The sequence below is a fragment of the Rhopalosiphum maidis genome, chromosome 2, assembly GCF_003676215.2.
Source record: "Rhopalosiphum maidis isolate BTI-1 chromosome 2, ASM367621v3, whole genome shotgun sequence".
NCBI lineage: Eukaryota > Metazoa > Arthropoda > Insecta > Hemiptera > Aphididae > Rhopalosiphum > Rhopalosiphum maidis.
In genome coordinates, this window is record NC_040878.1 from 40,854,463 (window position 1) to 40,869,419 (window position 14,957).

Below are 14,957 nucleotides of genomic sequence, written 5' to 3' on the forward strand. Positions count from 1 at the left end.
TTTTGAATGTCATATAACATTAACGAAGGGAAAAATATATACTTTAAGAAAGTATTTTATTTTTTTAATAATGTATTATTAAATTTTCACAATTTTTGGAAAATATCATAACAAAATGATTTTGCATTTGTATAGTATAGTGCAAACATAATATATAATTGAGTATTTTAATATTTTAAAACACAAAAGGAAAAATTATTTATATAAAAAAAAAAACCCATTAAAAAAATAAGTATCTATGTAAAAGTTTTAATTTCGAATTCTTGTACTAAGAGAGAGAATTTTATTTTAATTTATGGATATTGCACTCCATATTTGAACACAATTAATTATAGGTATTTCGTATTATTTATTTAATCCATATCAAAACATTCATTTTTTTTAGATAATTTATTTAAATTCACGCCATATAATAATTCTTAAAAATTAAAAACTTGATTTTTTTAAATCAATTTAATTTTGTATTTAGACCATAACCCAAAAATTATAATATTATTTAGAGAGTTAAATTTACAGCGGTGATATCATTATAAATTTCTAAATATTATTTGAACTCATACAATTATTAAAACTAGTTTAAAAAAACATAAGATATTAGTGTATAAATTAATTCATTTGCACTTATAATTTATGACAGCAATATTATTTAATTGTGTTTTCTTTTTTTTTTCAACAAAAATTTCATTCCACCATAAATTATAAAACTCTTTAATTAAATATCTGATCTGTCTTATTTTTTAAATAATTAAAAACAACTAAAGGAATAACGCTAAGTATAGGTATTATTTAAAAAACGAATAATGTTATTTAATAGTCATTAAAAAAAACAGATCATATTTTAATTTATTAATGCTAATCGTCTTAAATGTTAAAGTGGATAAAATTAGTTTTATATAGTTTAATATACTTAGTATTCACCTATCTAGTATATTCAGTGTAATATTTAAACATATTTACATTATATATTTAGCTATGTTGGTATTAATTTATACATTTTACATTTTCTAAAAAAACTTGATTTTAATTCTTTGAACTTTGTTGATTCTAGCTAGAAAAAAATGTAATTATAATTATATTAGCAACTAAGCTCTAATGCAAATTACAAGGTTGCTGCTTTAATAAAATACTTCCAAAACAATAACTATATAACATAATGGTATAAGTTATTTTTGGTTTACTGAATATTAAGTATCCGCTTACTATACTAGAGCACATTTTTATTTGAAACCGAAAACATAATTAATTATTATTACTTTAATTAGGTATTTTATGGAAAATTTCCAAATGAATGTAAATATATTTTTTTTTTATTTTACAAATATAGAATTTTTTTCAATCGCATAATTAAACCACAATGCTTCTGTGGGTTAATATAATTAATTTTATTAAAAAAAAAAAATTATTATTACTTATAAGTTTTAAGTGGTATTAATTTGTTTACTTGTTTGTTTTAGTTCTTCAACTTATAAAATACTTCATAAATATTTATCAAAATTGAAAATAATATTTTTGCTATATTCAGTCGTGGTGTATGCTCACAAACATTGAATTTAAGTGGTTACGTTTACGTCTAAAATAATGAAAGAAGTTCAAACATTTCAAAAACTTTTTTTATAAAATCTGTATCAAATCACTAATATTTTAATCCAATTTTTAAATCACGAATCATATTCAAAATATAAAAATATCATATAATATTTTCTGCTCCGTGAAATCCTTGTTAAACCAGTAGACCGAAAACTATTCAATGTTACAAAAATAATTTATAGGCCTTAAAGTTAAAAAGATTTTATACGGGATAAAATCTTATCTGCAAAAATATTTAAGTATAATAATTTATCATTATAATTTAAAATGTATAAATAATTTATTTATGATTAAAATTATCTTTCTAATTAATTTTTTCGGTATCTTCCTTATGATCCATCATTTTATTAAAATCCCTAATATATAGTATTTTACATTTATTTTTCAGTTATTTAACATATGTCACATATTTAACACATTTCTAACAAACATAGACATTAGATATACATATTATAGTCAGAACTTTTATGTATTCATACAAAAAAACAATATTTTTTTTAAAATTGTATTGACATCTCATACTTAATATTTTAATTGTGAGTTCTATACTCTGCAAAACGGAAAAAGAAAGTTATTGATTATACAATTATGTATATTTTATTTAACATTGCTGAAGTTAGAAAACGTTTTTCAAAAGTAATATGTAACACATGTCATCGATTTTAACTTTTTAACTTAAACCAATGTAAAAAAAAGTTGGTACCTACTTTGAATTTGTTCAAGTTTGAACATTCCTATTATATTTCTGGAAAATTGAAATGTATTAAAATTAAATTAACCATAACCTTGTAGCAAATTTAGGTTAGTAATTTATTTTATTTACTTAATTTTGAAAATGTATTCATTGAAGTTTACTACATTTGGACTGCAAAGTGCATATTATAATATATATTAAAATAAAATAATTGTTCTATATTTTGATAAACATAATGATTGGTTTTAAATTTTTGTGCAATTACAGTGTTTTTAGATTTGTAAAATAATTTCATATCTTTAATACTCATATGTATATGTATCTATTGTACCTCTACTAACGAACTAATGATTTCATTTGTGTACCTATATAGTATAATATAATATTATGTACTAACCTAATTTAAATAGGTCAAATAACATATTTTTTTAAGTTGTTAGTAGTTTTTTATTCTCAACAGTCACATGTAATATATATATATTTAAATTATATCAGTTTATTTTAACCAATTATACTTTACATCAGTGTCATTATTATCGAGCCATATATTTTAGATTATACTAATTTAATTTAATTTAAATAATAATCCGTTTTTTTTTTCATCTATTTTGTGATTTTCATTAAAAATTTTAAGAAAATAAATAAATTTGTTTGTTTTTGGATTATTAAAAATTCCATTTTACTGAAAATATTCAATAAGAGGAATATATTCTAATACATAGCCCAATGCAATGATTCATAATCTGCCTAACCGATTAAAGATAGGTAGTTGATTTGAAAATAATCGGATGAAATTAAGTTCATCAAAAATTAATAGTTCTTCAATAGTTCAATAGAATAAAACATTAGTATATAATTTAAAACGTACGTGTGTAAAGTTGACAGTTTGACACTACTACTTTGTTCTGTAGACTTTAAACCTAGGCCTGATATTTTGCAAATCATTCACTAAAATTTGTCAAGCAATTTTTATAACTTTCATACTAACACATTAAAAACGAATATGCTTATACATCGTAAATCAAATTTCAATTATAATTTAATATTACGTGTTTTATAAGTGGATACCAATAGATATTTTCTAGTTTTTTCAGAATTCAGACTCATACATTTAAAAGAGATATTTTAAAAATTTTAATTACTTCAACGATAATATTTTTACTCATTATTATCGTTTTAGATTTATATAATACTAGTTATTAGTTTCTATATTTAAGATAGGGTTATAGGAAATCCTATAATAGTGCAAATTAAGTACAACTTTGTCCAGTGCCTATATAATATAATGGAAAAACTTATCTATATTAATGACTATTTGCTTTTCACGGATTGAAATGTTACCAAATAATTTATGGGACGAATAGCTTACGCAATATTCGTAAATATTCATCGGGTTTCAATCCTCTTAAATGAATTTACCTACCTATATCTATTTATTTTAGAAAATGTATAGACAATTCCTATACTTTTGAATTTTTATAAAGTTAATAGTTAGCTAAATTTCTAAAGTATTTATTGCACATAGTTTCTATAGTAATAATATTCATCTAAAAAATAAATCTAAATTTAAAATAAGTATTAATATGTATTTTCAGAATTGTATTTCAAAAGTATTATTTTCTATACAAAATTAATGATAAAATTCATTCAAATTTTAAAAACCTATTTATAATTAATGTAAGCAAAATCAATTTTTCAGTTAAAACATAATATGTATAATACGGTTGCTTATTTTTTTTCAAAAATTATATTTAAATTTCTCTTATCTTATAAGTCTTAATTACACGTTGACTTTTATAATTTATTTATTTATAAATATGCCAAGCTTAATTAACTTGTTTTATTCGTTTAAGTATTCAGAGAATTATAATGTTTTAGCACAATATGGTTTTTGTAATCCTTATTCAGTGCTTTGAACAAATTATACTGGTAGGTATAACAGCCAACAGGAACCACCAAAAACAAAACCATCGACTAAAATGGAACGACAAATAATATTTTCTTATCATTCTTATTAGATGAATGAATTATTTTCAATACTTAAAGTTTACGAGTAGTTGATATCTACTAAATCAGACAATTACAGTTACGAATTAAATCGGAGAAATATTCCCTTTATCGTTGTGCCCAGTTATTAATTATTATCGTATTACTAGGGTAAATTTGTGTTAGGTATAATGTTACACAATATGTGATTCAATTATTTTTATTTTCGTTTTATTTGACATTATTTATGTTAATTATACTGTTGTTAAAATAATTTTTATCTTCACAATCAGAAACTAATTTAAATTTATAGACTCGTTCTGAATTCCTTTTGGCTATTTCATTCAATATAATATATTAATCTTCTATTATTACTACCATTATTATTATTATTATTATTATAAAATTATTAGGTATGTAAATTAAATATATTCATACAAGTAGGTATTGATTATATAGTATTTTATAGTTTAATTGCGCGATGTATCCGTTAATTCCTATATTATGTATAATGTATATCGTAAATGTGCCTAATTAATAGCACATAGTTTGTATACTACTCAGTATTTTAGTTGAATTATTCATATCTTTAATAATATGTCAATCACTAACATTTATCTACAGTTGGTCAAATCGATATATATTAATGCAATCGATAAAATACATTGCTCTCATAATCCCATCATTTCGTGTTAACTAAATGATAATATTGAATTTGATTGACAATTTAGGAATGTTTAATACTGGTTATTAATGCACCCGTCGCATATCGTATATAATATTATATACCTACGTTACCAAACTTTTTAACATTCTGTATGCAGTGTATAATGTTATGAAGTATAATTATTAAAAATTATTATTTGTTAAGTAGAAAAAGTGTATAAGGTACATTGAAACATTTTTATATTGTTTATTACATGGATATATTTTAATTATATCATATTGATGAATAATATAATGAAATGAATTAATCATGTTTACAATTTTCAAATATATTACAAACTCACACTTACTCGAAATTACTTATTTGTAATAGAAAAAAACTTACTATTATTGAATCAAAGTTGAAATTTTTTAAATGTATGTAGGCATTTTCACATAATTATAAATTATAATAAAAAATGTATTGAAATCATATTTTATCTTTTTAACAAATCGCAAAATCGCGATTTTTTATAATGAGAACATAATATTACTTAAAGATTAATACATATATAGCCTAACTGCCTAATATGTATTATTATAAAAGCTTGGTTTCTACTAGAAGAAATAACTTAACACGCCATGCCATTAAAAATCCAAAATAATAATCATATAATATACCACCATAGTGCTTTAAAGATAATTAGCGTTTATTGATGATTAATTACCTACATAAAATTATGTTTTTTTTTTTTAAATATCTTATGTGCATGCGTTGTTGACAGTTTTGGTCAGCATATGTACCCTGTGGCAGAAAGCACTTGGATGGTGTCCAAACTACAATGGAACAAATTGACGTCATTAGGAGGTTGGCTGAAACCTATTCCAATGATTTACAGCTTGTAACATCGGTAAAAGGTACGACATAAATCATAAATATATAACATGTCTTTTTCTAATTGCATATATCTATATCGCTTAATCAGGAATACGAGAGGCACACAAAGTAAGAAAAATTGCTAGTCTAATTGGCGTCGAAGGTGGTCATTCACTGGGTAATTCACTAGCAGTGCTCAGGATTTTTCATAGCCTCGGTGCCCGATATTTAACCTTAACGCATACTTGCGATACATTGTGGTAAGAACACAAAACATTATTGCCTATTTTTATACTAATTAAAATTCATACAAAACATTAAGTTATATTTCAAACACACAACATTTTATTACAATTGTAAAAATTTGACAAACATTAAATCTAAGAAGTCGTATGATTTTATATCATTAAATTTAAAATTAACTACTCATAGTCTATAGGTAACATATACATTTTTCATTGCGAACAATTTTAATATAATTAATTTTTAATAGAGTGAACAGATAAGCGCAAATACGTTCTAAAATTGTATATTTATTTTTTCACCTTCGTGTTGATAAACCACTATCAACATTAGATTTTCGAAAGACAACCAAAATTTATAATTTTAAAACCTAGCTTATGCAAATTAATTTTATAAAACCACTGATGTATAAATATTGAAAATATTGAATACTAAACAAAAAGTTGTTTTTATTAATAAGTATTTAAAGCTTAGTTGAGCGAAGGGATTAATACACCACAAATCGACAGAATGACCATTGTGACTTCATTCATCTAATATACACATTCAATTAAAATGCTAATACCTATACCAAAAACTATAAATTGAAAAATAGTTTCTAATAGATATTTTCGATAGTCATTTGAAAAACAAAAATTTTAATAATGGATTCTCCAACAAGAATAAGTGTAAAATAATAAAGAATAAAATTATGATATCAAGATTGTGCTTATATATTTTCAATTTCTCTAATTGAAAAATTAAAAACCTAAATAAATAAAAGTTAATTACTTTTGATATAAATGGTTATTAACTGTTAATACTACTCCACTGTCAATATAATCTTTCCGTATACGAGTATAATTAATCTTCCGTGACGCTCAATGACAAAATATTCGAAATATCAAATAACATTTTACAATAGTATACTTAATACCTTACATGCTTCGGCCCGCAAGTTACATGCGTGAAACAGAATCTGATTAAACCTCCAAGTCTTCTTAATTATTATGCCAATAAGTTATATATTTGTGGAATCCACTTAATGTATCAAACGACTTTCATAATTAACTTTATCAAATTTCGTTAATTTGAATAAAGCTAACTATAACAACTGTACGTATTCAGCTCATATTATGACTTTGTGTGTGCTATATTAGTTTCTCGGAGTAAGCTAAATTATGTTAGTATATATATATAATGTTAGGAATATAAATATATTATATTGATGTATGCAAATAATGAAACTCGTGAACAATAATATTATACTGTCTTATTTATTCGCGTTCTTTTGTTCCTAGTTAATGGATGTAATAATAAGTGGCATTATTTCAGCAAAACGTCAATACAATCTTAGGATTTTTTATTTCTGTTTCGTGACAAAATGCTCGAGGGCGTGCGTTTTTACTGACTGTTCAGAAAAAAACAGTAGAGATCGCGATACAATCTATAAATCTAAGAGCAGAAGATAAAAACAAGATAAATCACCTAGCCACTTTGAGAGTGTTTAGAAATAATAATACTTTTTTTTTCTTAATTCGGCCCATTGGTTTCTTATCAATCCGCACACGCACACGAGCTAAACGTTTGGAAAGGGCGCGAAGGAGACGGACAGGGTGCGAGAGAGCGGACGTAGGAGACGGACGGAGAAGGAAAAAAAAGGTCCGAATTGATTGAATTTCGTCACACACACGGTCGTTAAGTGTTCTGCAGCAAAGCACATTCGAGTGGTTTCAATGGTCTAATCGAATACGCGCGCGGGTCATGTCCTACATAAACTTTATTGACTCTGACCATGAGAGTAATATATTATTATGTTATGTGTAAGGTATTGTCGCCGCGCGCCACACGACGGTCGTACACGGTAGATGAAATCGAAAACAAATGCGCTGATGGCCGCTATAATAATAATAATATTAGCTGTATTGCTCTGCGGCCGTTTTGGGTTTAATCGAGAACGAATATTTCTCGTTCGGTTTTTATTTACGATTTTATAACGATCGGCAATAAAAGGCGGCACGTGCTCGTACGTTCTTGCAGGCTGCGGATGCCGAAGGTTAGGTTAGCCTATATATATATACATACCTTTAAAATATAATATACTACACGAGCTTTTGCAGTGTTTCTAAAAACGTTTCGTGCGGCGTCGGCATACGTGTATTGTTGCCTATTGACATATTTAGATAATAATATAGTATTCAATAAACAAATATGACGTGAATTGGCTTACGGCTTGTGGCGTCTGCGTTTCCTTTTTCAAACGGCTTTTTTTTCTTTTCAAACCGTCTGTTGGTCGTTTTACAACCACGGAGTAATATAATTTCTTGGTATGAAAACGAATTAGATATTTTTCGAGTTACCGCTGTATAAAAACTGATTTTCTGTATGATAGGTATGGTTGTCGTACTATACGTTTATGCGCAGTTGAAATCAATTCATGCGTGAATAAACCATTCTGTACATCAAAAAATAACTACACGTATTATTATATATTATAGGTAATGTAGGTTTTATAATTTTATTGTTTTAGGTATACACCTGTAATATTTTATTTTTATCTTCTTCCGTTTTTCAAAAATAAAATCCCTGCATAATAAATATTATTATATACATACAACATAATAATATATGATATTGTTTTTTTTTTTTTTATTAATAATATATTAAAATTTACCAATTTCACATTAGAGTTTGTTATTTTATGTCCCGAGCTATTTAAATACATTTATACAGCACGTGTCTATTTCTAAAGTTAGATTTTACATATTAATATTTGGAGTACGATTATTCAGTTTGTTTAAGTAAGTATACATTAATATAATATTTAGTCAATGAGTGGGTTTTATTTAGTAACAACAATACGGATTCTCGAGTGCAAGTTAATGTCGTTTGATTTCAATGGATGCTTTTATTTTAATAGAGTAAAATATAAGCGATACATTGAGATGGTTTTACATGTTTTTGTGCTTAATTATACAGTTTTGCATAACATATTATATCTTTTACGTTCAAAGTAATTTAAATAACCACTGGCTGGGTAAGGATTCGATTTGTCTTAATCTCAATGTTCAGTCGATAACTGATCCGATAAAGCCATTGTATCCTGTTTGTGTCGAACAAACGAGTGCTTCAATCATATCACATAATATGTAAATAGTAAATTGGTTTTACACATGCTGTGCAATATTATTATATTGTATTTGATACGTCTGACAGAATGCCGGAAAAGGAATTTAAGGTTTTAATTTTTTCTGTTCGTCTCATTTCATACTTTCATAGTAAAAAGTACTTTTTAATAGTTTATCACATAATTTCTTGATATCAATGAAGAAGTGATATTAATACACACCGCTCTTAATCAGCACGTCTATACACGACTATATTAAAGGACTCTGTTTATTTAAAAAATGTATAAGCATTGTAAAATACTATTTGAAACAGTCATGCCGTGAATCATTCGGTTTGCAACCCTTATTTTTCGATTTGAACTGTAAACTACCCATACATCCGAGAATCGGCAGGGGGATCTTTTAGTCAGTCGATGACGAGACGTTTATTTAGTCGCGGGTCACAGCACCAAACAATATATGTAGGTACTATCCCTACCTATCTCTACACTTTTATACGTATTGCACCACTGACCCAACGATATATTGTATAGATTAGAATGCTTGTCAGTACGTTGGACAGTTTTGGTCTTTGGAGGTAGACACATTTCGTATCTCAATAATTCTGCAGATTATTATTTATGATATTACATTTTTTTTTTTTTTTTTTAGAACGTTAACAACAAATGTCTGTAGACATTGGTAGACAATGGAAATAATAACTTAACCTCACCGCGAATGAATAATATATTATATTGTTTTTAATAGGGCTGGCTGTTGTTCCGGCTTAGATTCGCCAGAGAATGAACATCAAGGGTTATCTCCATTTGGTTTGGTAAGTACGCATAATAATACATATATACAGCACATTAGGTATTATATATTGTAATATACATTGACAACATGGACATCTCGATATTAAGCTCGCATTCAATGGACGTGATATTAAACACAAAATAAACCGTGTTCATACCTACTATCATAATGTAGTTTGTCTTAAATCTAAAGCATTTGTGTATACTAGTCTGACAATGACTTGATCCCATTCATAACCTATTGGTCGTTTGATCGTTGATATATTAATATTATAGACAATACAAATACAAGCCGCCGTAAAAAATGTATTTTTGTATATACTATTATATTTTAATTTATCGTGGAGAACAGCATACGCATACACGTACTCGAAAGTCTCATTGTTTAAGAGGACGCCACACCCGCATGTGTTGTCTCTGTCTTACTAACGTACATCATAACAAATGTTCGTTCAGCAAAATACATTTTGTGATTTTAGCTCTAATATTAGAGTAAATTTACCTATTATCAAATTTAAAGGTAAGAATATTATCTAGAAAATGACATATGATTTTATTGATATTATCATTTTAAAGTTGTTATATTTTACATAGCTGTAACTCACTTTAAAATAATAATATCATTAAAGTCATATGTCATTGTTTAAATAATATTCTTACCTTTAAATTTAATAATAGGTAAATTTACTCTAATATTAGAGGTAAAATCACAAAATGTATTTTGGTGAACGAAAATTTGTTATGATGTTCATTAGTAAGACAGTGACAACACATGCGGGTATGGCGTCCTCTTAAGTAATACAAATTTGAAGTTTTCACTATACTATAAATGTTTGAATACAATATTTAAATAATTAATACTACAGTTCTTTCACTGTAGTTTGATGTACAATAACATTAAACAATGCAATTAAAAAAAATAATAATAATAATAACGGCTAACATATTAAATGTCACTTAACAGTACATTTACTTACCTACTTCTAATCTAAATCGATCATATGACTGTGCCACTGCTAGTTATACGCACCAGTATTAGTTGAGTACAATCTCATATTTATTTCACGTATTGAAATACTGCAATGCACCACATATACCTAGTTGGTGTGCTAACGTGTCAATAAACACGCGCCAAGTGCACAAGTATATGTACATTGTACGCCATTATGTAAGTTCTTCATTTCGGATTTTCGGAACTCTTGATTTGCAAACCAATTATAGACCACCGTACAATAATATGTTATATTTGCAAATGTCATTTCATTTTACGATTAAAATAAAAGGCTTATGACGTTTATGTATTATTTAATAATTTAAATAAATAATTATCGATCTAATTATACACCTAATACAATTAACTAAAACAAAATATCCCATACGCATTTGGAAAAATTTGAAACGGGACTATTTTTAAACATAAATCTCTTAGTTATAAATTATATACCTATTATAGGCATTGTTGTAAATTTGTAGTATCTATCTCATGCTATATTTATTTTGAAAACTAAATATGTTTATTCTTTATAGATATAAGATGCCAGTTTCGTTATAGTTTCCTAAAAACTCTACGTTTGAATTCATGTCTTTAGTCTTTCAACAGAATATAATAACGTAAAAATTTTTAAAACTAATGACATAAATATAGTATATTGTGGTACGCTAAAGAGAGTATCAAATAAACATATTATATGAGTAAACGATGGTTGTGAAAAGGGTTGACAGTAATTAAAGATATCTAAGTGAACTGACCTCTAGTAATATGATCATATAGGTTTAGATGTAAATACTGTTTTATGGAATTAAATTTCCAATACACACTGATTTAACAACGAAATATGATGTTTTATTTTATTTGCTTCATAATATTGAAATTAACTTAAAAATAAGTTATTTCATTATAGTGTAATTATTTGATTACAATTATTACATAATACATAATAAATCTTAATGAAGTTTTCGACAAATGTAGAAGTTTTTATTTACACAAAATTAACCAAGTGTTAATTTATTGTAACCGTTATTGATTTATAAAATATTACTCCTGCTGCTTAACTTAGATATTTATAATCAATTTATTATTAATTTTTAGCTAGTACTCAGAGAATTGAATCGACTTGGTATGATGGTTGACCTTAGTCACACGTCTGTCAAAACAATGGAAGACGCACTTAACTATACTCTAGCACCAGTAATTTTCTCACATTCATGTGCATATTCGTTATGCACTTCATTGAGAAATGTTCCTGATCACGTGCTCAAACTAGTGGTACACGCAAGTTTTATTATATTTTAAATCGAGTAAATACATATTATTATCATACTGCATATTATACTATTTTAATTTTAGGCCTTAAACGATGGTATAGTTATGGTGAGCTTCTACTCCTATTTTATAAGCTGTAATTCTACATCAACTTTGGAACAAGTTATTGGTATGTACTTAATATCGTAGTAGTGTTAAATAATTGTTGCTAGTTTTAAGTTTGTTAAAATAAAATTATATTGTTAATATTCTTTTCGTGCAAATTTCAGCTCACATTAACCACATTAAAAACGTAGCTGGAGAGGACCATGTCGGTCTAGGTGCTGGTTACGACGGAATTAACCAGTAAGAAAAATGATTGATTTGAAATAATTTTAATACTAAAATATAAACTAATAATCTTCAACCGGTATTTATACAATAGGCATTATTATTTTACAAACATTTTGTATAGACGTATAGTAAAATGTTTAATATGATGTAGCCAGCGTGGGTTAGGTTAGGTAGGTGCGTTGGTACAATAAGTACATGATACGCGATGATGACATTTATTTTTATTGATATTATAATCTATTCGGCAAAATTCATTAACTACTTTTTCTATAACTAAAATCAAATCCTAAATATTGTGTTTATAAAATAATCTGATATGAATATAATAATACGAACAATTTCGCACCTCCCTCACCTAACTTGAAATCCAGCCAATGTTAGGTTAGATTTTTACATACTATATTATTATATTTAATAAGCCAATAAACGTGCGTGTATTGCGTATTAAACGCGTATTCGTATACCATCATTTAAATACTGGATTATTAATATTATCAGGCCATCCGTTACCTATTGGGCCCCATTACGATATTATACTGAATAAAAAATTGATCTGTCAGATATGTATGTCTAAACATTTTAAACCGTAGTGTACGATGTATCTTTCTAATATAATAATACTATAGAATCTAACACAATATTTGGTTTATTCAATCGTGAATCGTGATGACATAATATGTGTAATTAATGCAGCAACTCTGTGTTATGGATTATCAGGCTCAAATCTGTTAAGCATTAAGCCGATTTACAATAATTCCAATAATTCACACTAAAATAGTAAAATATAACATAATGCGAGTATAGGCAATACGCTACAATATAAATGTATTACACTGTACATATTACTAGATACCTATACTTATAATTATTATATACTATGTATTAATCATCATTGATATTTGGGAAATATCATATTATGTAATATAATATCTAATAGATATCTATGTAATATTATAACACGATACTACAGTGAATATTACACGTATAAATGTATAACTGCATTAGAACTGGAATTAGGATTTTGAAGCACATGTAAACAGATGGCTTTCCAGTTCTTAAATACATTAATAAGCTTTAAAATATACTTTCAAAAATACTGTTTGAAACCATATTTTTACAGAACGTTTTTTTATACACTTTTCACCTAATTAAAACCTAATCAAATTATAAAATATATTTTTATTTAATTATTTTTTATTATTATTATCAATATAAAGAATATGCATGGTAATTAATTAAACCAAATATTAAAATCATATTGAAAATGTATTTTCTAAACATTATTGTCGTAGTATATTTAAAACTACTTTTTAATAATGGTGTGTTATATTATACGATCTAATAAATGATTTCAGCACTACGAAAGGACTTGAAGACGTATCGCATTATCCTCAGCTATTAACATCATTAATGAGTAACCATTCGTGGACTGAGGATCAAATAAAGAAACTTGCAGGCAACAATTTATTAAGAGTCTTTTCCAAAGTAGAGAAGGTAATAATAATAAACGAATACACTGGTGTTAATTATATAATTTACTAAAAAGATTAACTTATTTTCAGGTGAGAGACGAATGGAAAGAAGATGGAATGAAACCAGTAGAAGACATTTTGATGCCATTGAATAAAGAACCTCTGTTACCCAATTGCACAGATGGATATAATATGACTTGATGTTATTAAATATACATATTTTAGCAGTAGTGCCTACGGTAAAAAGTGAAAATTTTCCGTCGGATAAACGGAATCTAAAGCGCTCTAGTGATGTCTAGAGCCCCAATTATATCATAATTGGAAACTGTTTAGTTACATTTGTATGTATTTTTACATTGACACAAAAAATTAATAACAACATAGCTACTCCTAAACTTACATTTTTTTTTCAAACACGTGAACCCATTTAAATCAAAACAGATTTCGCAATATTGTAATAAAATTTACTTCGATAGGTTGGTAATTAATAAATAAAACGTTTATGTATTGGTCCGTATTTCGTATGAAACTTATGTAGGTATACAGAAACAATTTTTAAATCAGCTATTAATTTTGAAAGTTTATGGTAACATCAAGCAATTTTTCATCTTATCTCCTATGTATACGTGTTCCTAAGTTAGAAGTTTATAAATGGATAGAGAAAAATGTCATAACAACGCCCATGCACACGCTATAGACTTATGATTACATTGTCACGTATTATGTTGAATAGCAGTTATTCATTTATCAACGTATTCAACGCTCTGTAGACCAGACAACTTAGTTGAATTTGTAAAATATTTTATTTAGACTCAATAATATAAATGACTATTATTGAGGCAATCATTAAAGTTAGTGTTACACCATGAGTACCATTGTTGAAATTAATTTTTTATTTATATAATTATATGCATATGTATATTATTATGTTGATTATAATTAAGTGTTTTAAAAAG

The 14,957-nt window shown here is 26.1% G+C and overlaps 1 protein-coding gene across 1 annotated transcript in view; it reads left to right on the forward strand.

The window, feature by feature from the left end:
- The window catches only part of LOC113552064 (dipeptidase 1-like), a 144,889-nt gene extending 129,936 nt beyond the window's left edge, over nucleotides 1–14,953 (forward strand). The window contains exons 6-13 of the mRNA XM_026954732.1: nucleotides 5,698–5,830; nucleotides 5,899–6,049; nucleotides 9,887–9,953; nucleotides 12,023–12,199; nucleotides 12,281–12,365; nucleotides 12,466–12,541; nucleotides 13,885–14,023; nucleotides 14,092–14,953. Of these exons, the coding sequence (XP_026810533.1) occupies nucleotides 5,698–5,830; nucleotides 5,899–6,049; nucleotides 9,887–9,953; nucleotides 12,023–12,199; nucleotides 12,281–12,365; nucleotides 12,466–12,541; nucleotides 13,885–14,023; nucleotides 14,092–14,202 (939 nt within the window). The 3' untranslated portion in view covers nucleotides 14,203–14,953. The remainder of the gene's footprint in view (nucleotides 1–5,697; nucleotides 5,831–5,898; nucleotides 6,050–9,886; nucleotides 9,954–12,022; nucleotides 12,200–12,280; nucleotides 12,366–12,465; nucleotides 12,542–13,884; nucleotides 14,024–14,091) is intronic.
- Nucleotides 14,954–14,957: the final 4 nt, after the last annotated feature.